The sequence below is a fragment of the Agelaius tricolor genome, unplaced genomic scaffold, assembly GCF_023055355.1.
Source record: "Agelaius tricolor isolate 1412-34295 unplaced genomic scaffold, bAgeTri1.0.p SCAF_15, whole genome shotgun sequence".
Taxonomy (NCBI): domain Eukaryota; kingdom Metazoa; phylum Chordata; class Aves; order Passeriformes; family Icteridae; genus Agelaius; species Agelaius tricolor.
In genome coordinates this window covers 12,712,469-12,740,076 of record NW_027269275.1, presented here as the reverse complement: position 1 = coordinate 12,740,076, position 27,608 = coordinate 12,712,469, and the positions used below count along the sequence as shown (strand labels likewise).

At 39.6% G+C, this 27,608-nt stretch overlaps 1 protein-coding gene across 1 annotated transcript in view; it reads left to right on the top strand.

Annotated features, from left to right (window-relative positions):
- Positions 1 to 785: 785 nt before the first annotated feature.
- The window catches only part of ESRP2 (epithelial splicing regulatory protein 2), a 43,686-nt gene continuing 16,863 nt past the window's right edge, over positions 786 to 27,608 (top strand). Inside the window, exons 1-10 of the mRNA XM_071440426.1 lie at positions 786 to 2,315; positions 3,233 to 3,361; positions 21,465 to 21,578; positions 22,582 to 22,696; positions 23,433 to 23,531; positions 23,653 to 23,707; positions 24,500 to 24,610; positions 25,423 to 25,555; positions 25,754 to 25,796; positions 26,300 to 26,601. Coding sequence (XP_071296527.1) covers positions 2,181 to 2,315; positions 3,233 to 3,361; positions 21,465 to 21,578; positions 22,582 to 22,696; positions 23,433 to 23,531; positions 23,653 to 23,707; positions 24,500 to 24,610; positions 25,423 to 25,555; positions 25,754 to 25,796; positions 26,300 to 26,601 — 1,236 coding nt within the window. The 5' untranslated portion in view covers positions 786 to 2,180. The remainder of the gene's footprint in view (positions 2,316 to 3,232; positions 3,362 to 21,464; positions 21,579 to 22,581; positions 22,697 to 23,432; positions 23,532 to 23,652; positions 23,708 to 24,499; positions 24,611 to 25,422; positions 25,556 to 25,753; positions 25,797 to 26,299; positions 26,602 to 27,608) is intronic.

Here is a 27,608-nt window from a genome sequence, read left to right as displayed (position 1 = left end):
TCCCATACTCAATAACAGTCTGTTACACTGTTTCATTACCACTATATCCAAAGGCTATAACGGAAGGAAAACGAATGGGGTTTTATTCTACCAAGGACTTCTGGAAATGCATTGACAGAGGAAAATATAGCTGCAGCATAAATTCAGCAATGCTTGAAAATACAAAGCTGAAAATATTTTGAATATATAAATATATACATGTTACAGCCTAAAGTTTTCAACTTTCAAGAATTTGCCCTTTTGGTAACAAAGTATTTCCAGGATTGCTTCTCAGGCAGCTGCATGAGCTGCAGAGACAACGGCTGAGAGGTGTTTAACTGTCCTGTGATGCTCAGTGAGAAGTACCTGTGCAAGGTTTCCTGCATGGCCTCTGTCAGGTAAATACTTGTAACACATGAATTCTAAGATACCTCACATTGGACAGCATCCTTGAACTGTAGTTTGTTTTCACTGAAATAAATAGAATTAGTCTTGCTGGTGGTGTTTGCATGGGGAATCAGTGCTTGCTAGAAGGAGGACCATAATAACTGCTACAATTAATCAATTATAAAATTGGAATTTTGAAAGACGATGAGAAAATGTGATTTAATATTTTAAGCCATCAGGTATTCACAGTTAAATGCCTAGCTCTTCATTTTCCCAGGATAGGCATCAGTAGCTAAATAGCAGCACCAATTTTCATTCAGTAAAAACTCTGTTTCAACACAACACTAATACTGAAATATAAACTGAAGACTTAATTAAACAAAAGAAAAATTATGACTAGTCTAACTTGCAGCATTTGGCCTTTAAAAATCATTAGTAACTCATCCATGGTGGCAGTAGAAAAAATAACTTTCAAAAGAGTTTAGAAGCCTTTTGATCTTTTTTTCTGCTTTAAAATCAATTTCAGTTTGAAAATATCCCTGAAATTTTTCTCAGTCCCCGATGTTACAAATATTGCCGCTGCTGTTGAGCAGGAGTGTTTTCAGCAGCTAAACTAGGTGGTATTTCCCGTTGTAGTCTCACCAGTGAAAGAGGAGAGAGGAGTGGAGAAAAGCTGCCCACCTTGGACTGCAGTTAATGCCCGGGAGACAGCTCCTTATCGAGCACGTGTAGGAGAGAAAATGCAGGTCTTTACACTGTGTTTTTGCAAAACTTCCTAGATACATCCTTTCTCAAAACAAAAAGAATTGTTTTTCTAAGACCCATCTTTACAAACCATGTGAAAGACAGGGCCCAAATTACAAAGTACTCTCTGCCTGTAATACCCCTTAAAAATCCCTGTGGAATGCTACACTTTCATTACACATTAGCGTTGGTGTCGGTAGTTGGATACACACACAGCAACGTGCACAAAGGCCAATTACTTAGAAGCAGGTAAAGACTTTTCTTTCGTGGAATTCAGTGCTAAGTCACGTAAATTTTTTACTTTTAGCCACGTAAATTGTTCAGATTTGCCCCGAGCGGGGCGCGGGTCCGAGCGCACGGAGCCCCGAGTGCCCCGCACGCCGGGCGCGCTCAGCCCGCACCCAGCGCCGGGCGGGAGCCGCTGAACTGAAAGCAGGTAGAGGCACTTCCTGCAGGCAGAATTCAACAGAGAAAGGGAGTTTGCCTCTGATCTCCTTCAAAAACCAATCAGGCCGGATCAGCCAGGCGTTGATTCTCCCTCCGTCCCTCCTACACCTTTTCCAGAGGCCCAATGGCCTTGTCCCTTTGGGAGATTGACTAGAGTCACATGAGCTGCACCAAGGGCAGGTAACTCAGGAGAGGGGAAGGGGAAGAGGGAAGGAAAAAAAAAAAGAGAGAGAGAGAAAAAAAAAAAAAAAAAAAAAAAGCCCAAGCCCAGACTGAGCTGCCATGATGTCAGAGGGAGAGAAACCCACAGCTTGCTAATTTCACCTCCCAATCGGGCCCGGGAAGGAGATCACCGGGAACAGGTAGAGATGGGAGCTTTCTTTCTCCATGTTTTTTTTCTTTCCCAACATCCTAAATAGCTCTTTCTCTCCTCTTTATATTGTGACTTCTCGTTCGCTCCTTTTCCCTTTGATTACTTGGAGGTAGGGGGTGAGCCTTGTGGGATTTTTTTGGTTTAATTTTTTTTTCTTGTTAGTGTGTCTTTCTTTTGCTTTTTTTTTTCCCCTCTCTTTTTTTTTTTTTTTGACCTCTGCTTTTGATTGTAGTTGTTTCCCCCTGTGGTCATGACGGCTTCGCACAGTGACTCTTTGGTGGTGTTGTTTGGGGCAACAGCTGGTGCATATGGGGCTAAACTGGGTTCGGATGAGAGGGAACTAATTCTCTTGGTGTGGCAAGTTGTGGATCTACAGAACAAGAAGGTATGGCTTCGATATCCGGGGCGAGGGCGCGTTCCCCGGCGGGGGCGAGCGGGCTGTGCCGGGCATCGCCGGCTGCCCGGAGCCGTTTGTTCATTTCACAAATGCACCGAGGGAAGGGAGGGGAGGGGAGGGCGCGGGGCCCGTGCCCGGGGCTCAGTCCCTGCCCGGGGCTCAGTCCCTGCCCGGGCCGCTCGCTCGGGAAGCTCCTTTTTGTTCCGTCTTCAGGGAAGGAGTAACTTTTCAAGAAAGTTTGACCGCTTCCACACCCCACTGCCCCGTCCGTCTTAAATCATGTGCAGCTTCGAGGATGTCTACGGACTTTTGAAGCTTTAAAACAAAAAGTTCCCCCGGGTGGCTCCCAGCGTGCTCGCTTCCCTGGGAGCCGGCTCACGGTCACCGTTGGACCCTTTGGGCCTGCTTTTTGTTTGTTTAACCAATGTTTGGATAACCTTTAAGAGAATATTGACTTCTTTTAATTCTTAGGCCAACCTAAAAGTCATCTCTAGTATTTTTTTTCTCCCCAAAAGCCCTATCATAAATAACCCCCTAGAGATGAAGGGCTTTGATAAAACAAACAGCACTATCAATTTCATTAGTGGATTCACGAAACTGCCTTTATATCAAGTGATCTTCCCTTTGTACGTAACAACTCCCGAAAAGTCGGTGCTAACTGCAAAAGGCCTCCCATGAAATGGGCTTGGATACTCCGAAGCAGAGAGCGTGGCTCTCCGGGGTGGGAGGGAGAGAAACCGCGGCCAAAGGTTTCGATTTGTGAAATAGACAAATGCGTTTTCTCCTGGCATTTATCGGGAGGTGATACTGCACCTTTCTGATTTTTCTGCAGTCTCAACACAATGCTAGAAAGAGCTATTTCTATTGTTGCTCACTTTTGTCCATAATTTCTTTAATGTTTTTAGGTAGGGACGCTACACAAATCCCTGGTGAAAGCAGACAACTTGGACTTAAGTGACCAGTGTCGCGAAGTCAGTGGCTTAACACCAGAGGGACTGGGCAAAGCTGAACCACTGGACCGGGTTCTTCAACAGGTGAGGTGCTTCTTTTGGGAGCAGGGGCTCTTCAGAGTGAATCCATGAGATTTAATGGATTTGAAAAAGGAAACAGAATTTAGTTTTGTCTTTCATTTTGAAATCACTAGCAAGTTTTTGTGCTTGTTTTTAAGCTAACCCAAAAGAGACCTGAACCATTTGAAATGGGAACTCCATAAATCTGAAACAGTTGTGTATGATACCAGATTATTTGAGTTGATGCTGTGAGTCCTTGGAAGATCTGACTTCTGTTTTTTTTGATGGGTCTACTTTTATTCCAAGTTTCTTTTAAGCTTTGAAAGAGTAGGCCAGTAAGAGTACTGCTTAATAAAGCAGTGCTAATCAAACTTTCAGACTTCACATGGTACATTCTAATCTACAGGTTCACTGCTCTAATGGGTATTGATAAACTTTTTCTCATTTGTTATTCTTAAAATCGGCTGAAATCTTCAAAATCTTTAATGTAACATCAGATATGCTTGTTGTGTATCATTCTTTTCCAGATGAGATTAATGAGTGGATTATAAAGTGATTTGGTTTGATTATTTTCTAATGTCTGTAGTTTTGCTCTTTGGCTCATTTAATATCACATTGAGACAGTGAATCTAACATTTGTATGATACAGCTCAAGAGGACTTATGATACTTGAAAAAATTTAGTGCAAATAGTGTACACATAATGCAGTTCCCAAAAGTTTGCTTACTTTGACTGTCCTTTCTATGCATGAAATGTGCTTGAATGGAAAAATACAATAGTGCATTTTTGTGTAACATATAAACCTGCCTTTCCACACCTTGTCTGAATCATTCGTAGGTGTGTTTCAGCAAGAAACTTGCTTAGGCAGTAGAACAGGTTCATGTTGCTGTAATTTCTGGTGACACAGATAACTTGGCAGACTTGGTCCTAACCCTCTTTGATACTGCATGGTTAACACTACACTCTGGAGTGTCTTTGAACATGTAACTTCTATGTGGCTTAAAATCTGTCAGCATTGGCTGCAGTGGCATTTGTTCTAATTGTATTTGTTTTGTTAGAGTCCAGGACCAAGAGGTGATTTTCTTTTTATTTTTTGGGGTTTTTTTGGTTGGTTTTTTTTAAAGCTCCATAATAACCCCTGAGAAAATGTGCAGCTGCAGGTTTGATCTTGTCCCAGATCTTGCACTAAAGACATCTGGAACAGCTTACCCTAGTACACTCTGTTTACCTTTATAACAGACACACTTTAATTATACCCAATACTTTATGAGAGATTGTATCTTATTGCCGTAAATTGCACTGTAGGTGGGTCTGCTTTAGCAAATAAAAGGAAATACTACCTTTGTGTGTAGGTGGGTAGAGACCCTTGAAAAACAACAATTTTTTTCCTTTTTGTTTGCATATCTATGCAACTAAATAATGATTTTGCTGTTAATTGTTGGATGCCTGTTGTGATGTGGCCAGTTCCATCATAAGTCTTCTGGAACACACCTTACCTAAACTCTTCTCCCTTCCCCTCTGTGTCCTGACTCCTGTGGGATTAGGAAAGAATTCAACTTCCCACTTGGAGTGGTGGCAAAAAGCAAAACCCCGTATTCTTTATTAGTAAATCCTTTTCTGCATTTTTGAAGACAAGTCCATGGGATATTTTAATTGCATCATGTATTTTAAGGATCAGGTGACAACACATACAGTTTTTTTTTCTTTCTCAGTTAAGCATTTTGATTAGCAAAAGCAACAGGTAGTTGAAGTGGTTATTTGAAGTGGAGGAGGAAAAGGAAGTAGACTTGTACCTTGATTTGAGATGATGTTACAGAGTACGTGAAATTAGCTTTCCACACCCTGCCTGGATTGTGGTAGAAAATTGATGATGCAGCTGAAAATTGCTCACCTTAGCACACATCTCAATCATGTAAATGAAAGTTGTGGTGCCTGCTTCTGGCTTTTTGCCTTGGGTTCCCAATCTCTACACGTAGAGGGAAGTGAGAACCACTGAGCACAAATCCATTGTAACTTTTATCCATGTTTCAGAGGCCTCTTTCAACTTCAAGCATTCTGTGGTTCTGAATCAGTGATTTGTAGCTGGTAAGCAGCAGATCAGCTTCTGTGGGTCTGGAGTTATTCCCCTGACCACAGAAAGTCTCCTTCTATTGCTGTATACTTCACTTTCCAGCAATGATGGGGTCTACCAAAGGCCTGTAGTCTGTGGTCAAGTCTTTACTCTGCTTTTAACCAAGCACTTCATCAAATAATGCATCTTTTTAATTTTACTTCATATTCTTTAAATGTTACATCTTGCACAGCTTACTACTTGAGTTTGTCTTGAAATTTTCTGAAATAGGGTTCCTTATCAATAAATTTTGGCTGTTGTAATCGTACAAGGTAAAGTCCTGAAGCACACTGCCCCCAAATAACCAAGCTGTTTGCTGCAGCATATGCTCTGTATGTTTGTTGCAAGGTTTTTAATACTGTACTTGCCCAGGGTAACAAGTATTTGATTCCAGAGGTACTACTGCAGTTATGAGATCCATCTGTGTTTTCTCACAGGTGATGGGCAGGGTTGTGATAGCTTTCCTTTGTGAGGGTGGAGTATGTACAAATGTCAGGGAAATAGTTAACCTGAAATTATAAAATGTGTGCCCTTTGGGAGCCCCTTGCTTGATGTATTTAGTTCAAAATGGTATTAATAACTTACCTCTGATGTGAGACCAGTAATGGTGAACTCACAGCTGCTGAGATGTTGCAAAAATGCTACTGAGTAGAAAACTGAGGATTTTTATTTAACAAAGTAGGAGATCTCTTGTTCAAGTGTGTATTTGGAACTCTCTTGAGCCTGTGATCTAAGCCTCTAAACATGTATCAACTACACTACTTACCAAAGGGAATAGTTTTCTTCCTGCATGACTGGGACATTCTTGCCAGTTTGATTGTTTAGCTCCTCAAATCACAGGACTGGCTTATTTAGCATGTTATTTATATTTTTCTAGTTAATTGCTGTAGCTTAATAGTTCCCCACTTTGCAAGCTTTTAAGGGAGAGCAGTTATTCTCAGGTTGCTCTCTGAAACCTTGTAGGAATGGAACCTTGCTTTTAAAGAGCAAAACCAAAATGAACTTTGCCTTTCTCTCAGCCCCATTACTGTGTCATCAAAAAGCTGCCATCCTCATGTGCTTCTCTGATTGTAGCCACGGGGGCTCTAAGATAAAGATCCCATATGAAGTTGAAAGTGTTGTGGATTTCTTAATCCTTCCCATATAGAAAACCTGGCTGAATCAGCATGACTTGCCTTAAGACATGCTACTTTCCTTATGCAAGGCAATATTTGCATGTCTTCCTGAAAAAGGATGTCTAAGAAGAGTTAATAATGTTGGAGAACTGTCTGCAGTATTTAGCTGTAATTACCATCTTTCTTTGAACAATATACATAAAAAGGGAGACATTCTCATGTGAGACCTGGCTTTACTTTTGGGTCTACTAAAAACATTCTATTTTAATCTATGGATTGATATTAAAATATTAAAAATTTGTTTAAAAGACTCTCCTTGTCTTGCTAATTGAATATACTGAATCAAATACACCAGTGATTATTTTGATTCATATTCTTATACAGAGAGACAAAGCTGGGCCTTTCCCCCCCCACTACTCCCCTAAATAATGCTCAAATTGAAAGTACTGAATGGTTGCCACTTTATCAGGTGATAGCAAATTGCCAGTTCCCTCAAGCATGTTTGGATGCCTATTGATCATCCAGCTGAGCTGCAGGTGCAATTTATTTTCAGCAAATTCAGCAAGAAACAAGCTGGTTAAATGAGCTTTTGGAAACAAATGGGATGGGGGGAGAGGTGGAAGAACTCATGAATTCCTCTAACCTGATAAACCGGTTACAACCCTTTTTTTAAGAGAAACTTGTTCTGCAGCTTCTTCCTCACAAAGTGCGAGCAGAACGTTTTCTTGGTTCCCTTGTCAGCTGTCACATCTTCATTTTGGTTAAATGATTTTTAAAATTTATTTTTAATACACCTCTCAGTCTTCAAACTGCAGAAAAATCTGAAAATGTGGGTGACTTTTTTTTTTGAGTCCTACAGTTGATTTTCCAACTTCAGATTATTTGTTGACTGCATCACCACAATAAAACTTGTAACAGAGTTTGGAGTATTTGCTGGGTCTGAGCTCTGGTGGTTTGGAGCAGGTGTTTGGCGAATCTTTGGCAAGTGTTACCAGACAGACTGCTCTGTCCACAACAAACACTTCGGGTGTCGTTTCACAAGATTTGGCTTCGGCAGTGAAGCCAACTTCTCCCCTGGCCCTACACCAGACTTTGCCATCTTTGTTGTGTCAGTAAAACCCTTTGTGAAGCTGTGCTGTAAACAGGATCACTGAAATGAGCAGATGGGGTGGGAACTTAAAACTGCTTTGCTGTCCAAGCTCACATCCTGTGAAACTACACCCTTTGGTTGTGTTTTCATGATCCAACATGTTTGATGGCGATACCAGCTTAAGCTGTTTCTGCTCCTGAGCACTTCAGTGGCAGCTTTCACTTAGACAGGTGCTGCTACATGGCCCTCCCTCCTGCATTCTGCCTGTACAAAAGTCTTTGGGGCTGCAGATGGAGCTGGAGCAGGGCACTGTTCTGAGTTGAAGGCAGTTCTGGTTTGGAGTGGTTGTGTCTGATGCTCATGTGGCCGATTAGGAAGTTTTCCCAAGGGCAGCCGTAGCACGAAGGTGTGGGTGAAAGGAGGGTAACATTTTAAGACAGGTAGGGCACTGAGCAATTTATGTGAAACTGTGGCCTTGGTTTGGCATCAGCAGTGAGTGATGAGGATTTCCTGATAGACACAAGGGCCTTCAGGTTCTCAGGGTAGGTAAGTGATAGATTCCTGCTCTTACAGGAGGCCTGAGTGTCCTGTGTGCAGGTAGCCTTATGTAGAGTTTTCACATTTATTATCATCCAATAGCTCCCTATTTTCACTGAGAAATGTAGATGAGGATTGCTTAAATTATGTTGCATACTTCTCATTGGAATATCACCAGTATTTACTGTAAGGAATTAAGGATGTGCTAATGCTTCCCGTAGCTGTAGGACAGTGCAGTGTGGATTTTTATTGTTCTTTTAGCTATGGCTAACTTTTTTTTTTCAGAACCTTGGTTGCAATTCTATTGTTGATGTCCTAGATAAACTCATTTTGTCTTTACAAACTCTCAGCACTACCCAGCTCTGTAACCCACTACATTGTTCTTGAAACACTCAAATCTGTTCCCTCAAAAAGGCCAGAAAAGACTTGATAGCATAAACAGCTCTGTTATATTAAATATATATATGTATATACAGAAATAGGCATATGTAGATCATGGGAATCCATTTGTTATTGGTAGCACTTATGTTCTGTTATGTTGTGTGGAAAAGCAGTGACATTAGCTTCTCCAAAGGCTGCAATACTTTTATCTGAATTCCTCAAGTATTCCCTGTAGGAATACATAGGAAGGTTCCTTTGCTTTGTTCCAGTATTTAGGTGCGTTTCACTTCTGAATGAGCAGGGAATTAGATAAAAGAATTTGTCTAAAGCTGTGTATTCTTTTTCTTATGGGCATAAAATTGTGGTAGCCTTGGCAAGCTGGGCTATCTTCTCTTAAAACTCAAAGTGCCAGTATTAATGAAAAGTAAATAATTTGGCCCAGTGGTCTGAGGATATGAGTAGACTTTTCTGTGATAGCAGATGTTGCTACATTTTCTGGTGAAGTGGAACAGTAGCAATTAATTACCAAGTCTGGGATTAGCATATATTGACAAATAAACTTTACTATGAGCTTGCAGAACAGCTTGAGGTGCCTGTCTTCACAGGGAGTGATGTGCCATGTTTGTAAACTGTGTCACTAATACATTTGGATGTTTCTACAGCTATAATATTATGTTTGAATACATGAATTTCTCTTGAAATTGTTCTTGTGGGTTTTTTTTTAACATCATTGAAAGACAGCAAAATAGAGGGTAGAAGCATTTTAATACAAAGATTGCTGGATTGCATGATGCTCAGGGACTTTGAACTTCTTTCCTCTAACTTGCTCTCAATAGCTACTGAAAAAGTCACTGGAAATGTGTTAATGAATTATTGTCAGGGGTTTCAAAAGTAGCTGAGAAATAAATGAAGCATAAAGGATTTTAACATGTAGATGGGGCATTTAGTGACATGGTTTAGTGGTCAACTTGGTGCTGTCAGGTTAATGGTAGGACTCAATGATCTTGAAGATCTTGTCCAACCTAAATGATTCTATGATTTGCATTCTATGATTTTGGCAGTAATTATGTGTGCAGTGCTTCTATCTGTTCTTGAAGTTAACATGGAAGCAGCTTAGAAAATTTTGTGTGCATTTGTCTGCAAACCTGTGCTGTTTCTCTCTTCCTCTGGTAGCATTTTGAAAGGGTTGCACACTTCCTCAATCTCTATGTTGGTTTACTTGATTTTTTTCCCCCTTTCAATAAACCACCACTCTTCAGTTATATATGGTTATAAATAACCATATATAACCATAGATATGGTTGGGTAGCTGAGTGCTGCCAAAGGAGGGCAATGTCTCTGTCAAACTCTTGCAGCACTTCTTTTCTGAGCAGCTGGGTTTCAGACTGATGTACAGTTGCTAGAGTTGATACTGCTAGCAAAGCAGTGCTGTGGCCAGAACTAAAAATGCTGATTAAAAATTAATTTTTTAGCATCATAATGTCAATCCTGTCTCATTTTATAATTTCTGTGGTTAAAAGTGAAAATTTGATGTCTCTTAATTAGAAACAAAACCAGTAATTTTCCCTCACATTCATGTCTTTGCCATCTCCTCTCTGCTCTGGCAAAGTTTTTTCTTTCCTGCAGAGATATCATGTTGTTTTCTGTTAGCTACAACCTTATTCCAATAAAGAGGAGGAAATACTGATGCTCTGAAAGACACCTTGACATGTGTTCTAGGAGAGTCTTGAGTCAGAAGCCATGTTTGTTCTACAAACCATGTTTCAGTGCTTTGCTCTGATAAATCTGTGGTGGTGTTCTCTAAACTGTTCACAATTTGCTCCAGTGTCCTTCTATACCTCTGTTCTTGCTTTGTTCACAAACAGCTGCTTTGCTTATTTGTCCCTCATTCATTAAATCCACATGCTGTAAAGGTCGATATGAGTTATGGGATAATATTAAGCAAAAGGTATTGGGAATTGAAATTGAAATGATCACCCCTTTTGATGAGAGACAAAACAACTAAAACCAACTCTCTCACTTCCCCCAAATGTCTATTTCAAAATATTTTGGTTTCTCTTTCCTCCTGCTGACTTTCTTTGTAGAGCTGCAGTGGGAAGAGTGTGGCAAAAAAGGATTGAGAAATGGATATTTTATTAACACTAAAATATTGGTTATAAACTTAAAGTTAAGAAACAGTTGTATTCTTTCTTGCAAAACTTGGCTCCTGTGATGATTTTGGACACCTGTTAGCTTAAAATGAAAGGTTCTGTTGCTAAAGGTCTAGGACAGTCTCTGAATTTTGTTATCATTCTTACTGAATTCAAATCAAAACTTAATCAGTGAGGTTTCCATTCTCTGGCTCTTATTCTAGAGAAATGTAAGCATGTGCTTTAGTATTACAATGAGCTGTGTCGACATTGGCAGTGTGTGGAATTAATGCTGCTGTAACTTCTGTAGATGTTTACTTGCCTGGTAAGTAAGTCTGTTGCAGCGAATTGCACTAAGAGGAAAGTAAAACTATAGTAATGTTACTTGAAAATTAAAGTGAAAAAACCCCTGTGGAAGTTTTGCTGTGTAACCAGACCTTATTGTAGCTGAAAGTTGATTTAAGTTAACTTTGCAGCTTAAGAAATACACGAGACATTGTATAACACACCAATCTCCTCTTGAATCAAATCCCATTGGATTGGAGGGGGATGGTGAGAGATACAGAGTTGGAAATACATAATTGGCACAAGAATGTGACTGTGACAGAGTTTTGCGGTTTTCTTGATTGGTAGCTTGAGTGTCTCGGTGTTATTTCTTACAACAAAATTAAACTTACACAGGACTTCATATTATTGTAAAGTATGTGAGATGGCACCTTGTAAATATGAAGTGCAGAAGAAAACTGCAGTTCTTGTGGTATGCTTAAAGAAACAAAAGAAAATATAAATCAACACCCTTTCTCTATAAGTCTCAGATGCTAAGATTTGATCACAAGGAGCTGTGACTTGCTTCACATTCAGACAAATTCATGTCAAGTCTTTCCAGTCCCAAGTAACTTGCTTTGGAAGCAGTAAGTTACCTGAAAGGGAGGATGTAGTTCTGTAAGAGGAAGCAACATCCAAATAGTGTAACCATTAATGTCCTTGTTCTGTGTTGGCCAGGTCTGAATCCCTTGGAAGGCCAAGTGTAAATTTTGATATTACTCAGTTGTGAACTGCTAAAATCATATCTCTAATAGTTTCTCACTCTCATTTTTCCTTTTGAGTCATTACCAATTTTTGATGCTTGCCCTAATCTGTGACTTGAAAGTTTGAGAGATTGAGGGCAAACTGATTTAGGGATCTAATTCCACTTGTCCTTTATGTATTTGTGAAAGCATGTTTGTACAAGAAAGGGAACACTCCCCCATTTACAAAGCAAAGCAGAGTCAGTTTAAGAAAGGTTGACTTTCTTTTGCTGATATTTGTAAGGGTTTGATCAAGAATCACTTGGATTCTTACATAAGCAAAGATACTTCATAGATTTCAAGGCTGTTACTCAGGAAAGTCTATGCTCATTATATTCTTACAGTAGAGGTTTAATGGAGAAGCAGGAGTATGAGAAAATCATGCAGGAAACTGGGTTGTGGATAATAAGTGTCTCTTCATTCTTTTGGTGTTGCCTCATCTTTTTACTTTCCCTGAGTATTACTAAAAAAAAAAAACAAAAAAAACCCAAAAACTTGAGAAACAACCTACAAGAAAAAAATGTTTTAATTTTGCAGGCATTGGCTATTCTCCTACAACTGGTTAAGCTTGTACTACAAACAATGAGGTAGTGTTGAGTAAATAGAGCAGTACCAAGCATTACAGTCAATAGAGCCAGTGCTAAAGATCACATTGCTAATGAAAGTTTGTCCTTGAAACAGAGGTGAGTGGGAGTGGGGGAGTTATAGAACACTGAGAGAGAGCTTGTGCTTATATCAAGACTTTGGGAAATGTTGCAGTCATGGCATTAATTAAACCTAGAGTTTGGAAAGTATGTTCAACCTTGTCTTTCAGGCTGTAATGACTTGCTCTGTGAGTTGAGCTGATAGCAAGCAGCCTGTGAGGACTGTGAGGCACCACTGTAAACCTGTTTGAAATGTAGGTAAAAGGTTGACAGAGTAGGGATTTTTTTGTATTAGTAGTATTCAAAATTTTCTTTTTGCTTAAAATCAGACTTAGGTAATCATTTGTTAGCACAGATTATTCATATTTTGCAAGACATTTATATTTTTGTGTTATTTTGTTGGTTTTGATAGCTAAGGTCTCTTTCACACAGATTAATTTAAAGTGAAAACATAGTTTATCTCAGTAAGTGTTTCTTTATTTAGCAGTTTCCTGACACATAATGTAGTAGTAAAGTAAGTCCACAAACTCTGAAATTCTTATGTTGCTGGACTGGGGTGCTTTATCTTACACAAGGCTAACTTCAAGTAGCTTATTTGTGGAGTACTCTGCATATTTCAACACTCTCTTATTAAAACAGGTTGTGCTTTTGAAGATAAAAGCCTGTGACCTGATTGCTGTGACATTCAGATGGCCTGAGCCATGGTCTTGCCTTTTATGCTTAATGCATTACCTGAATTAGATGCTGTAGATACCATAGCTGGGAAGCATGCAAATAGTCTGGTGTTTCAAACTTCCATCTAAGAAATAATTAATCAAAAATGGTCATAAAATGCTCAAGTGGCATGGCTTGGACAGATCTTTGTCATGGCAGAAGGTTAGATGTTTGCATTCTTTCCTAGGAAGAATTAAAGCATTTAGTTAGCTATTGTTTACTTTGCTGCACAAAGAGCCAGGTCCAATTAAAATGAACCACAGAAAGAAATAGTGTGGAAGTTTCATCTTTAAAACAGTTTACCACAGCCCTGAGTAACGATGGTCTGTTTTCTATGCGCCACAGAGTATCACTGGACAGACAAACCATGACAATTGTTGCTCTGTTTCTGTATTTCATGTTCCACCTGTTGCTGAACAACACTGAACAAACTTATTTTTATGCAGGAAATTAGCTGTAGGCTACTCTCACCAGCCAAGTTTAAAGTTGCCAGTCCCTCTATTAATTCTGAAGGAGTATAATGAATTTTAAAGGAATTTTCTCTGTTTTATTGAGTGAAAGGATGCAATAAATTTGAAGAATACTTTCCATTTTCCCCCTTGAAGTCTTGCAGTAATTATAAGAGGTGTCTGGAGGCCTTTCTTTCTTGAGAGAACTGTGAGGTGACAACAAGGAGGACAAGGTGGTATTACTTCTTGTAACTTCAGCTTCCAACCAAGTAAAAAATAAAAGTGACTATCATAAATACACTTAAAAACATAATTCTGTGTTTTTCAACTACTACTTCTTTTGAAGATTTGTGGTTGGAATTTCATGGCAGAGCCCCAAGCCTAGGATAGCTGAGACCCTGTTGTCACCTTTTGCTCATGGCATGAGTGGAAAAGAATTCATTTCTTTCTGTGAGAGAGGCAACAACAGGAGTTTGTCTAAATAAGCCACTGCTGTGGAGGAAACTGCTTTGGAACAGCTAGAGAAGCAGCAGGGTGTGCAGCACCTGGTCTGGACCTCTGTTCAGGAAAGAAGACAAAGTGACAGCAGATTATTAGGTGTAAGAAGCAGCATAATGTAGTTGAGGAGAAGGCAGTCTCCAGTGCTTGAAGCTCAGTGCCACATCCTGCCTCTCCTTGAGACTTAGTAGGGTAAATTTGCTCTTACACTTGCAAATTCCAAGATGGATCTGTACTCTAACTGGTTTTGGATATGTAATGTCTCTCTTGAGTACATTTATGGTGGCCTTTGTGACTGATTGGTCCTTCTGTTATTTAATGTAGTTTCTAGGCCACCAAGAGGTATAAGGTGATATGTAACTTGACTGGTCATACTGAGCAAAATTAGATTCTCTGGCAAGCTGGAAATGAACCCTATGCTTTTGTCCAAGCTAGTCTGCAGTCACTAAATAATCTCAGGCATTAGTGTTCAGTAGAGCAAATAATTGCCTTCTTCCTAATAGGAGAAATCAACTGGCAATATTATTTTTGAACATTTCTAGTGAATGAACCTGGGCTGCCTCTGTCATCTCCTGCATGTTTGCCCAGCAATGAATTCAAACCAAGGGGCAATTTCTTTTTCATGTTTATGTCTGAATGGTATCTAAATATGGTATTTTTACTCCTGTTTAGTTAGAAGGGGAAAAGAAGTTATTTGTAGCTTGTGGCTACACTGGGGCTTACACTTTTTTCTTTTATTTCCATACAGCAATTTCAGTACAAGGTCACCATGTATCCATTATCAGCCATGTGGAATATCAGTTAACAGATGAACAAAGGCAAGGGCTTACTATAGGATTCTCTGTTTAAAAAGTTACCCAGCACAATAAAGGGTTATCATACTTGTAAATAGTGCTGAAATGCAGTCTGTGCACCTCCCAGTAGTATTGACATGCTTTAAATTCCTCCATTGCATGGATAAGGCTGACATTATCAACAGGGTTGGAAGAGTGAAGGAGCAGAAGACTGCTCATGGAGAGTATTGTAAATAAATGTGAAACCCTCGTGGGTGTAGGAACTGAGGCACAAAGACCAAGTGAAAATATTTCCCTAGGCTGACATGTCATGGTATGTTGTGTGTGTGCAAGCCTTGTATACCAAAGCCATGGCTTGTTACTCCTGACTTTTCTCATGCTGTATTAGACCCTTTAAGTCTTCGGACAAACTTCAGGATTCAGTGATACTCCAATCTTGCTTATGTCTTAGTGGCAGACAGGTTCTGTTAATGAGATTTGGCTGCATCTCAACTCTTGATTTCCTTCACTTCCCCCCATCCTGGAAAACATGACCTTTCCCAAAAAACCCCCAGCTCCTCAGGTACACACTGGGGTGCCATTGGTGTCCTGATCTTTGGTGGAGCTGCAGAGTGGGCAAAATAGAGTCCAAAGTGGGGGGAGTCACACAACAGCTGAGGCTGGAAGGCACCTGTAGGTGTTGTCCAGCCCAAGCCCTGAAAGCAGGGACACTTGAGCAGGCTGCCAAAGACCATGGCCACTTGGGTCTTTGGTATCTTCAACGATGAAGAACCTGCAGCTTTTCTCAGCAGCCTCTTTATTGTTCATCTGCTGGAGATCTTCTTTCAGGAACCACACCTGCGACTGTATAATTGGGTTTGGGTGTTCTCTGGAATAAATTGTAGAGGACTTAGCATAAAATCAGGCTTTGGGGCAACAACTGCAGTGCCTTTTGCCTGTTGAAACAGAACTGGGAATAGAAAATCTTTAGTGAAACCTTTTTGAAGATTATCCTTTGTTTTCCATGCTGCTATAGCTGAAAGAAGACTGGTCATTGTTATACGCTCAATGCTACAAGCAAAGAGTGACTCACACCAAAAGCCTGAAAGAGAGTCTAAAGCTCTAATGTTGTGAATTGCAGTAATGTCTAATAAGTGATGATGATCTTTTTTAAAATACAAGTTAGACTGGAAAACATCCATGGTTATAAACAGTATGGCTTTAGTCATAGGTTTGCACAAAGGAGGACAAAGCTTTTTTCTTCTCAGGGTACTTTACAGATCTGTGGAATCTTATTTTCACTTTCTCTGGAATAGTTTCATTTTAGCAATATGAGGGGTTTTTAAGCTCAAGGGAATATGTCAGAATGTAAGTCCTAAGTGAACCAAAATAAATTTTCTTCTAAGTTATTCCTGAAAGTTTTCTTCTTAATAATGACAAAAAAATGTCTTTCCTGAAAAAGTTTTATTGTCAGGGTTTTTATTTGTTTTGGTGGTTTTTGTTTTGTTTGCTTGGGGTTTTTTTGCAAAACACTAATCTAGAATGCTAAACCTGTTCCAAGTCTTTCGACAGGCTCTAAGCCAAATCAATTATCTCTCTGTCTCATGTCTCAAATTTTGACTGGACCAGATATGATCTGTTCACCCTCCCAAGTCTAAAGATGGCATGGATGAAAAAATGAGCACTTTTTGATATGCTGATCTGGCAGAAAGTAGACCATGTATTCATCTGCAATCACCAAATTGTAAACTCTGGGCAGTTTAGTAACATCCTGTTGATACTACTGGTTTGGAACCAGATCCCTACACCATGAGGACCATTCTTTGTGCAAAGAATATTGATAAATATAACTCATCTTTCTACTTGAAAATAGATTCAAGTCTAGCTTAAGTGTGGACTACAAGCTAAGCTGTTTTCTGGATTTTTATGTAATATTTTAGCATGGCACTCCAGACCTGCTTAAACTGCAAGGATGCTTTTAATTCTGAAGCTCTGTGAATGATTTTATCTTGTCTTAGCTGTGATGGGTCAGTAGGGCCAAAAGAAGCAAAACAGAGAAAATCTGTGCATGACTAAAGGAAGGGATGCTGCTTTAAAGACTCACTAGGAGCTGCTGGAAATCTGATGCATAAGGGGCAGCTGAATTTTCTGTTACTTCTCAGAGGTGATTTGAAGAAAAAAATCCCCCAGAGTGCTATGGTGTTTTAGAAATGGTTCTATTTGACAGCATGGGTGCATTCTGTGCCTGAATTATCTCAGTGTTTAATTACCATGCCAGGCACAGATACAGCACAGATGCAGTGGCCTTTCTCAAGGATGACAGCTATTTTTAGTAAGGAAAATGAGACTATCCAAATAGACAGATGTTTATTTTAGTTTTTTGTGCATCATAACTGTAGAAAAAGCTTAATGAAGAATCTTCTTGTTTCTCCAAGATCTACATCTTAGTTCAGCTATATTTAAGGCAACACAAAGTGGGCTGTTATTTTAGTCCCTTGAGATTCATCAGTATAAAACACAGCAGCTTGTTCTGGCTTTCCTCCAGCTTTGCTGCTGGCAAAACATGTCTCTTCAATCTCTTTGTACTCTCAGCTACATGACCAAAATCCTGTTTAGCCAGTTTTTCAAACTGCTGTTCAAAGTCTGTCCTTCCCTCTCACCACCTTTTCTCTAAGAACTGATTTAGGTTTCAAGGAGGCAAGTATACAGAGCAGCTTGTTTGATTCTTCCTCTTCCCTCTGTTCAGTTTTTAATCTTGGTGTGGAATTATTGAACAAATTCCTTTAAATAAGGAATGACTCATCAGAGCTTTGCTGGAGAGACTGATCTGGTGGAATAAGCGAGAGAGGTGGAGGATGATGCTAATAGACTGGTTCTTGCAGTCAGAATGAGGGCTGGTTGCAAGATGCAAACAGGTAATTAATTAGCAGTGTGTAAGTGCTGTGGAAGGAGCAGAGGAGCAGGGCAGACAGGGTGTGTGAGCTTGGTGGGGGTAGTGTTAAGGTGGGGCAGCTTTGCCTGCTGAGGTGGGGGCGTGCTTGGACGGCAGCATGAAAGTGAATGACAGCAGGTAAATAGCTGAGATGGATTTTATTAGTGGAGTGAAGGAGAGGGGGATGGAATTTATGAAATGACAGAGTTGTGGACAGGTTGTTCAACATGTGAGACAGAAAAACGTAATGTAAATCTGGTGCTGGTCTTAACTTGTCCTGTGCTTGCTCCATTTGGGTGGATGCTGGTTCAAGGCTGGCTTTTGAAATGCTGCCTGCAATCTGTGGTGCAAGAAAGGAGGCTGAAGATGGCTTTTCCTGGGCAGTGCTGAATTGCTTAACTGGTGTGGCTTGTTGGATTGCTGAATAATGTGGCTTTACAAACACATCTGCCCTAGCTGCTTTAACAAGTTTGACACGTGTTACGTGTATCTATTGCCTGAAAGACTTGAGGGTCCAGTGTAATCTATAGCAGCAAGAGCTGGTCCACAGCTATGCCTCTCATACTCAACCTCTGCAGAATTAGGAGACATCTCCTAATTGGGTGAAAGAAGCTACTTCAGGCTAATCTCAAATATCTGTCATTCCTCTGGGGCTATTTTGCCCCATGCTCTGATCCTGAGTGAATCTTCCCAGTCATTCTGCTACCCCCTCCTCTCCTCAGTTAACCCATGCCATGGTTGAGCTGGTTTGGATAACCAAGATTGTTTATGTCTCCTGACTATTCTTCCCAGTCTTCTTGCCCTCTTCCAGAGCAGTACACCCCAAAGTTTGAAACAGGCTGGTTTTAAAATAGGAGTTTCTAAATAAGCTCCCAGCAAGTCTTGCCAACCTTGTGGCAGTTTATCTAAGGCACTTTAAGCTGCTGGCATTTGGTAAGAAAAGTAGAGTATTGTTTTGACATGTTGATTGTTCCACTGGAAAGGAGTTTGCAATGTTGAATGTTATCACTGACATTTAATAAATATGCAAATACTAACGCTTGGTACAAATAAAAAACAAATCCTGATCCTTGGGAGTTCTTTAAACCTTAGTACAGTTGGAATTCTGGGCTTATCAGTGTCCTTATGCAATATTTTACTACTCTGGCATCTTCGCAGTACAGGCTTCTGAAAATATCTGTGTTTTCTTTTCAGCTGTAGGTTGTGTGGGAAACACCACCTGGAAAAAATGTGAATGTTTCAGTGCAACAGTCTTGATTTTTACTAACTTGACTTACACCATTTGACCTGAGCATTTCCTCCCTTGTGCAAACATTTTTCTCCTTTTATTTTCTAACTTGATGACGTCTTTTTGATCTACAGTTCTTACATTTTATGTGTACAGCAGGAGGCTGCTTACATTTGCTGCTTTCTTCAGACTGTGTGGGTTAGATTTCTTCTTGTATCTGATCAAAATAGCTCCCTAACTGCACTCCCTCTATTGGCTCTTGAGCACCTCCAGTAACAAGGGTACAAAGTTGAAGGTTTGGGGAGTGTTTTATTGCTGTTCATCAGTAAGACTCTGCTTCCTTTCAGCAAGAATCCCTGTGCACCCCCTCTGGAGGCTGATTCCTATCACCATTTCCAACCCCTTTTTACAAATATTTGCTCTTTACTGTGTGCATTAGTTAAACAAAAAAAAAACCCTAATAAGTTGCTGCATTTAGTAAGAAAGCAATTCTCATGTGTGTTATTGTGGTGAGAATATTTGTTGTTGGTCTGTGACTGTGGCCATCCACAGAACTACTTTTCTGAAGTGATTCCTCTGGAGTCCACTGGAATTTTCTTCTTTTTCTGATGTTTACACATCAACTGAGGTATTTTGAGCACTCTCAGATCTCAATTTTCTGACTTTAAATCATCTTTGAACAATAACTGGCTTTAAAGTCTCAGATTCTTCAAGACTTCAGCTTGTGGTAGGACCACAACCTGCACTAGCAATTGGGAGGAAACAGACTTTGGGAATCTGCAAGTTTGGGTTGGTTGATTTTTAGTTAGTTATTTTGTCTGTTTGTGGTGTGTTTGTTCTTTTTGTGTGTTTTGGTAGTGTGCAGAGAATTGCATTATAAAGGTTTTTGTTTTGTGGGGATGTTCACCCTTCTTATAGTTTCAAATATGTTCTCTGCTATTAAATAACTTCACTTTATAGATATGTTCATATCTATATCTGTAAATATATCTGCAAATGGAGTAACTTAGCACAAGGTGCTGAGCTGAGTGCCCCTCCTTACCCAGCTTTGCCCCTCAGTTCCCTGTTTTGATGTATAGTACCCAGTACTACAGGATTCTGAACTCAGAATGGTAGTGGAACTCTGGTCAGCTGCCTAAGCCTAGAAAAGGGCCTGGGTTGGTTTGAGCATGTATTTTGAAATAAAGCCTGGGTAATCATGTCTCTGCTCCTTCTAAATCATGTTCTAAATCATGTTCAGTACACGTGTTTTCCCTTGTGGAGCCTTACCTTTGGGCTGCAGGTGCTGCAACACTTGCTCACACTGTGAGTTCTGTGTAGCTGTGGGATCAGGTCGTTAGGACATCACCTTTCCTGAGCAGAGACTGTAATGATGTAGTGTCACATGTGTTGTGATAAAAACCAACTCTCTTTTCTCCCCATACACAGGTTAAAAGACTGCACAAGATATTGTCTAAGTCTCAAGTCAACTTGTAATTTGCTTTTGGGGTGGGTGTTTTGGAGTTATAAGCTGTTGCTGAGAGCAGTGGGTGGCTACTGCATCATGATTGTAATTATTGCTTGTTTGTGAGGTGATGCTTTCCTGGGAGGGAGTAGCATCAAGAGGGAAGCTTAGAATAATTACATTTGTCCCCTTGAAAATTAGTTAACAAGCTACTGCTTACTGATACATGTAGGTACTATAATATGCTAGCTGACTTACTCGGAGCTAGGAATTTAACACTGGTATAGAGTAATAAAAGGCTGGAAACTGTTATCTAAGGATGGAAAATAATGTAGAATAAGACAGCTGGAGCCCTTTCCTCTTGAGAATTACTCTGCTGGGCGTTAGCCATCCTAGAGCTCGGAATAATTTTTTTAAATCTAGTATTCATAACACTTTATCTGTACCAAGAACTTTATTAGCATGGAGGTGACTTGATTATAATTTTACTTTTGAAGGTATTAGATCACTATTTGTTTGGCTTTTCTTAATATATGACTTTTGAAACATTATTAAATCCTGATGAGTATGTTTTTTGCTTTTGAACCAAAAAAAAATTATTAAGGATATAATCAAAGTCAGAGGTGCTATAGGTGAAGAAAGGATATTGCAAAATCAATATTGTGATTTATCTTCAAAGTTCTTTCAAATATTTAAGAACTTAAATTATAGTTAGTCCAGATTCTGTACATTACCAGTATAGTATGATCACTTTTCATATGAACTCATAATTCTGCCATATCTTCCGAATTACTCTTTTGTTTTACTATATTCTGGGTGTTCTTGTTTGCTATTCCACAAATGCAGTTTATTTGCCTTCTTTAATCAGGAGCCCATGTCTGTTCTCCATCATGTTTTTGAAAAAACTTTTACAAAATGTTGAATTACTTTATCTCGTTTTAAAAAAAGTGCTGAAGTAATGGCAAATGCATGAAACTATCAGTCAGTACAATGAAATTTTTCACTTTATTTTCCAGTTTAGTCAGCTGGTATCCAGTGATTTGAAAGTACTTGGAAGGAGCTCTTACACACTCTGCAGTGATGGCCAGTTACTCATCCGACAAGTTCTCCACCCAGAAACATCCAAGAAGGTACAAGATCAGAACTGGTGCAGAGAGGCACTGCTGGGAGGGGAGTGGCACAATTCCACCTGGGAGCTGGAGTGTCCCAAGACTATTGAAGATGATCCCCTCCCTGCCTGAGCCCTCAGTAGCTCTTTTAGGCACTTGCTCTTGAAAGTCAGCCACACTACTTGGACTCCCAGATGAGCAAAAGGAAGAGGAAAATTAGAAAAAACAGGATAGAGACAGAAGCAATACCAGTCCTTTGAATTCTGTGTGTAGAGTGGAAACCGAGGTACAGATCAAACCTCAGCAGAAGTGATGGAGAGCTATTGCTTTGCTTAGGCTTCTGTTAAACCAGTGTCCTCTGGAGCGTAAGCACCCAGGTGGTGATGTGGCCTGGCAGTGGTTCCCATTTGCATTTATTCAGTGGAAAGCAGAGCTGCATCTTGTTTGCTATTCCCACATGAAGCAGCAGTTTCTGCTCCAAGTTCCTGGAGGGTTTAGAACACCCTGTCATGCGTAGGGAGGAGAACCTTGCCTTTGTGCAAGGTGGTGACTCTTGAGTTTGTTGGCTTAGCAGGGTCTGCAGGAGCCCCTCAAGAATGAGAGATGCTAACACAGAAGTTGCTGAAAGAGATTTTGTATTCTGTGACAATATTTATTTAAAATTTGTCATCGTGGTTTGGTACAAACCTGCTTTTCAGTGTAGCTGCAAAAGATAAAATAGTGTCAAAAATGGGAATTAAACAGCAAAATGTAGATATTTTAAAATATTTTTTCCCAGCCATCCTTTCCAGCTGTTTTGCATGACTCTGACTCCCAAAGGCTTTGACTTTGTTCATGTAGACATCCAGTTCTGTAGAGTTATGGAATTTGAACTGTGTTACAAAGGAACCAAACTGCTCCATCACGTACAAGCTGGTGATGTGGAACTACCTGATTTCTGAGAGTGCCTTGTTCCGTTCAAAAGTATTAATTGAAATTTAAAGGATTAGCATTTATAAAACAAATATTTTTGCCTTCCTCGTAGAACTTCTTGTTGTCAGACTGCTTCTATTCCTTTTATGATCTGCGCAAAGAATTCCACACTTGCTACCCTAGTTCAGCCGCCGTGAAAGACCAGACTATCAAGACCATGGCAGAATGTATCCTTTTGCTGCAGCTTATATCCCACAATCTGTTCAGTTCCTTGAGTTTTATCTCCGTGATTGTAACAGAGTTTAGAAGAATAAAATTAGATGTGGGTTTTATAAACTCACAGGTAAAGTGAAAGGAGTGTCTACTTAAGTGTGTGTCAGGGGAGTGGCTCTGCTTGTAATTTTTTTTCCCCCAAATTGAATCTAATTGATTTCTAAACCATATTTAGTAAATCTGCCAAAGAAAAGCATCACTTGCATTGGTACTTGATCTTAAAGGAAAAGCTGAGCTGTCAGTGGGCTTTTTCAGCACCAGCTGGCCTGCAGCTTTCCACTGTTTGCAGATAACAATTATCTTGCATGATCCTGATGAAAATGAGTTTAAAATAAAGCAAAAACAAAACCCAAACAATACTCTACATCTCAGGTCAAATTAGAGGGATTTTTGGGGGCCATCTGAATGGGATTGAAGTTGAGTTATGTTTAAAGTGATAGGAACTTACTCTGCTTTTCCTTTTTCAGACTGTTAACACTGAAATTATGTAAGCTCTCAATAGTTTTCAAACTGTTGTCTGTTGAAGTGAATATAAACCAGTTTATGAGCAATGTAACATGTCTAATAGCCACATGTCCCCGCTAAGACCAGTACATTTGATTATTAGTTCTGTGCTAATATCAGGAAAGCCTTATAACTTGTTTACAAAGGATTGTGCAACTCTGTTATTTTCTATAATCACTTGTTTAGATCTAGGCTTAGGGACAGATGAAGCAGAGGAGGACTTTGGCGTGTGGCAAGTGAAGACCATGGTGGCTATCATTTTCAGCATGCTTTCAGAAGGTTGTAGTAAGTTAACTATTTATACTGAATGCTGAAATCCTTCTTTTCTGAAAGAACTGGCACTGATGCTGTCATTCTTAAGTAACCTCTGACTCTGGTTATATTTAAACTTCTTGTTTTGTCACAGATCACGTATTTACTGAGCCTGAAACTGTGAAACACAAGTATGAAACAGGTCCTTGGTAAGTGCCCTTGTCACGGTTGTTTACAAACAAAGATGAGTCTTGTGTACAGCAAGGAAAGTTTGTGAATATTTCCCCACGGTCGTGTGAAAGCAGGCTGGCTCCTGAGAACAGCCCAGTGTACTCAGCAGTCACTGCAGTGCAGCCAGAGTGTGGCTGGCATGCTGAATGCTGTACTTTAGTCCATCTCTTTAAAGTCACTGCAAGTTAAATGCTCTTTGTTCTCTTGCTTCTATTTTGCATGGCAGCGAGGCTGTTTTATCTTACCCAGGGTGAAGAAATATTTGTGAACTTTCCCTAAGTCAACAGAGCTGATGGCCAGTGCACCCTGCATGAGCTGAGCTGTGTGGTGCTTCCCAAAGTGGTTTTTCACCCATGCTGAATTGGGTGTTGGGTTCAGGGATGAAGGGACAGGATGGCTCATCTTTTACAAATGCATTTCAGTGACCAGACTGAAATATTTTAGGCATAAGTAATTTGTGTTGCTTGGATTGATAGATCTTTCATATAAAATTAATTCAGTTCCTCATTACTTTACATTTTGGCAGTTGTCCTATTTTTTTGTTTAAGGAACTGTGGTGACAACATTGTGCATCTACAGTGTTGTAGATATAAAGGAATTATCCAAGTTATCTTCTCTTTCTTTATTGAAAGGAATAATGGAGATAGGAGAGTCTCAACAGAAAATATGCTCCCAATTTACAATTCAATTAGTTGCAATCTGAAGTTTGGTAAAATATTGGAAAACCTGGATGAAAGCTTACTTTGTCTTCTTTTTTTCTTTCTGTGCAGCAGTAAATCTGAAACTGTGGACAGTGAGACAGTAATACGTGCCAGAGGTTTGCCATGGCAGTCTTCAGACCAGGACATCGCTCGATTTTTCAAAGGGCTCAACATTGCCAAGTAAGTTAAGGAGAATTTGCCTTGCTTTATCACTTTGCCTTTAATATTTGTGTTACATACATCCCCCACTCTCCCCACTGGAGTCCTTCAGTCTTTCCCCACTTGACCCCTTCCCATGCTGTGGCCATGACAGCTGAACAGGTTTACCAGCCTTAGGCGTGCAAGAGAAAGTTTTGAAATGTGTGAAGAAGAAAAGAGACTCATCAATTGAAAACCAATATACATTCATTTATTGCTAGTATCAAAAGGGAGAAACTCCTATTGCATTAATCAAAGCAGAGGCCAAGACATGAAAACAGCTTTAATTTTGTGCCAACTTATTCTTCTATATCTCCTAAACAAGCCACATTCAGAAACTTCTAAGTACTGTTTGGAATAAATTTTCATATGATTCATGTATATATCTATGTATAGATTTATGTGTATGCATATATATGAAGAGAGTGCGGTTATTTAGTATACCTGTCACTTAATATATATTCCAGATCTCCAATACTGAAAAAATATACATTTTTCTAATTTAGAATGATGAGGAATTTCAAATGTGCATCTCTGAGATAATAGGAGGAACAAATTTGCAACTTTATGGGAGTTGAGAAAGTGTTGAACAACATGAGATCTATGATCTCAAGGAAACAGATTTTAAAGTACAATTGTGTTACAACAAAAATTAAATTTTGGATAGTAGCAATTTCTTTTCCAATCTGTAATCTTCATGTTTAAGTCTGATTCCTTTACTATTCTTACACAGTTATTTATTAAATGTATTAAAGATTCAGACTAAACTTATATTTGTTGGCTTTACCTTTCAGAGGTGGTGTGGCTCTTTGCCTGAATTCCCAAGGAAGAAGAAATGGGGAGGCTTTGGTTCGGTTTGTCAATTCTGAACAGAGAGACCTTGCCCTGGAAAGGCACAAGCATCACATGGGTAGCAGATACATTGAGGTAAAAAGTTGTGACTTGAAACAAATCTTTGGAGAGAAACCTGAATATTTTAAGCTATGTTCTCATTTAAAACCAAACTGCACTTCTGTTTTGCTCGAAGTACCAAAACACAATTCTCTTGCTTGTGAAAGTGTGTGTGTGGTTTAAAGCTGAACATTGTGATTTTCATGTGGATTTTTTTTTGTCCTTTCTTTCAAGGTTTACAAAGCAACTGGGGAAGAATTCTTAAAAATTGCAGGAGGTAAGTGATGCTGGGATTCAATGTGATTACTTCAGTTCATAGGAATGTTGTTCAAGTTCTGCTTTTTCTTTGACTGAGGATGCAAATGGATAATGAAGTAGCTTTTCCTGTTTTGTCTTCCAAGAATGTTTGACCCTGTCAAGTTGTTGAAACTGAGCTGTGAGCATTTGAGCTGTGATGTTCACAGACTGCCCTCCTTCTTGGGAGGAAGACCAGCCTTTGCAGTGGAAGCATCTGTGTATCTTGTATTAATTCACACTCATCGCAAGAATCTTTGCTCCGATTTCATTAAAATATGAAGCACTTGCAGATGAAGAGGTTTTCCCCTCAAAACAGATTGCTGAGAGTTAGTAGTGGTTTGGGTCTTGTCTGGGTTTGTTGCTGGCTGCTTACCTACTGTATTATTCCTTAGTGCTTCCCTGCTGCTGCTGCATCCCCAGAACTGGGTGCCCAGCACTGACCACATGTTCTTGGCTGAGCACGTGCTGTTATCTCTCTGCCAGGCACCTCCAATGAAGTGGCCCAGTTCTTATCCAAGGAGAATCAAGTTATCATCAGGATGAGAGGCCTTCCATTCACTGCTACCCAGGAAGATGTCTTGGGGTTCCTGGGGCCAGAGTGCCCAGTCACAGGAGGGAAAGAGGGACTTCTCTTTGTCAAGTACCCAGATGGCAGGCCCACAGGAGATGCATTTGTGTTATTTTCCTGTGAAGAATATGCACAGAATGCACTTAAAAAGCACAAAGAAATACTTGGAAAACGTTACATTGAACTCTTCAGGAGCACAGCAGCAGAGGTCCAACAGGTTGTAACTATTGGTTGTGAGACTTAAAACTGAACAGTTGAAACGTTTCTTCTAACATTTGCACACAAATATGTTGTAGAGAGCCATGAACATTTATTATATGAAAAATGTCAAGAAAGATCAATGCATATTTCCTAATGGGCATGGAAAATGGTGCAGCACTGGTTTTGCTTTGTTTGGGGAGGGGGTGTTTGTTTTGGGTTTTTTTTTTTTAAGCTACCACTGCTTGGGAGTTTGTTTTTTTACCATCCTTCAGACTATAAAGTGAAAATCATTGCATATTTTTCTTCTCCTTTAAGGTTGACTGAACCACAAAAATAATTCTAAAAATATAGTAGATTGATAGTATTGTAGTAATACTTCCTGAAAATCTGCAGTATGGTCTTTAAATGCTAGTCTCCATGTACAGAATTTCTAATATTAAATCCAAATCTGGATGCATGAAATGAGCAACTGCTTTCTTGGAAACTAAGAATTAAGATGTATCTGATTTTTTGGTGAAAGGAAGTGAACTTTTTTTCTTGACATGATATATTTCTTTTTTTGCCTATCCTTCACCAGTTCCTATCATTACCTTCTTAACCCATTAAAACGATTTTATTTTGTCACCAGCTGCTTGTCCCTATGAAAAATATCATATATTGTATTTTTCTTCCTGACACAGAATACTTGTAGACTGGTGGCTCCAGAGGGAACCAGTATTAGATTTGGCCTGGTGTTTGCATAACCACTGGCTATAAAAGTGTAATACAGTTACTGTGCAATTTATGTGACAGGTGAAGTCTTTCTCTAGAAGGGATGGGGCAATGGAAAGAATATCCACACTTGTAGATCATTGCTACTACTGTGATATGGATATTACAACAGCCAAGAATCTGTGTGCTGTGAAGATTGGGAAGTGGCATTTCCCTCTCCCCCACAGCTTCCCTCCTGAGAGAGAAGGAAGCAAAATCCTCTAAGGAACAAAATCACTCTGTCACAACGACCAAGTCTCTGCTTCCACTTTT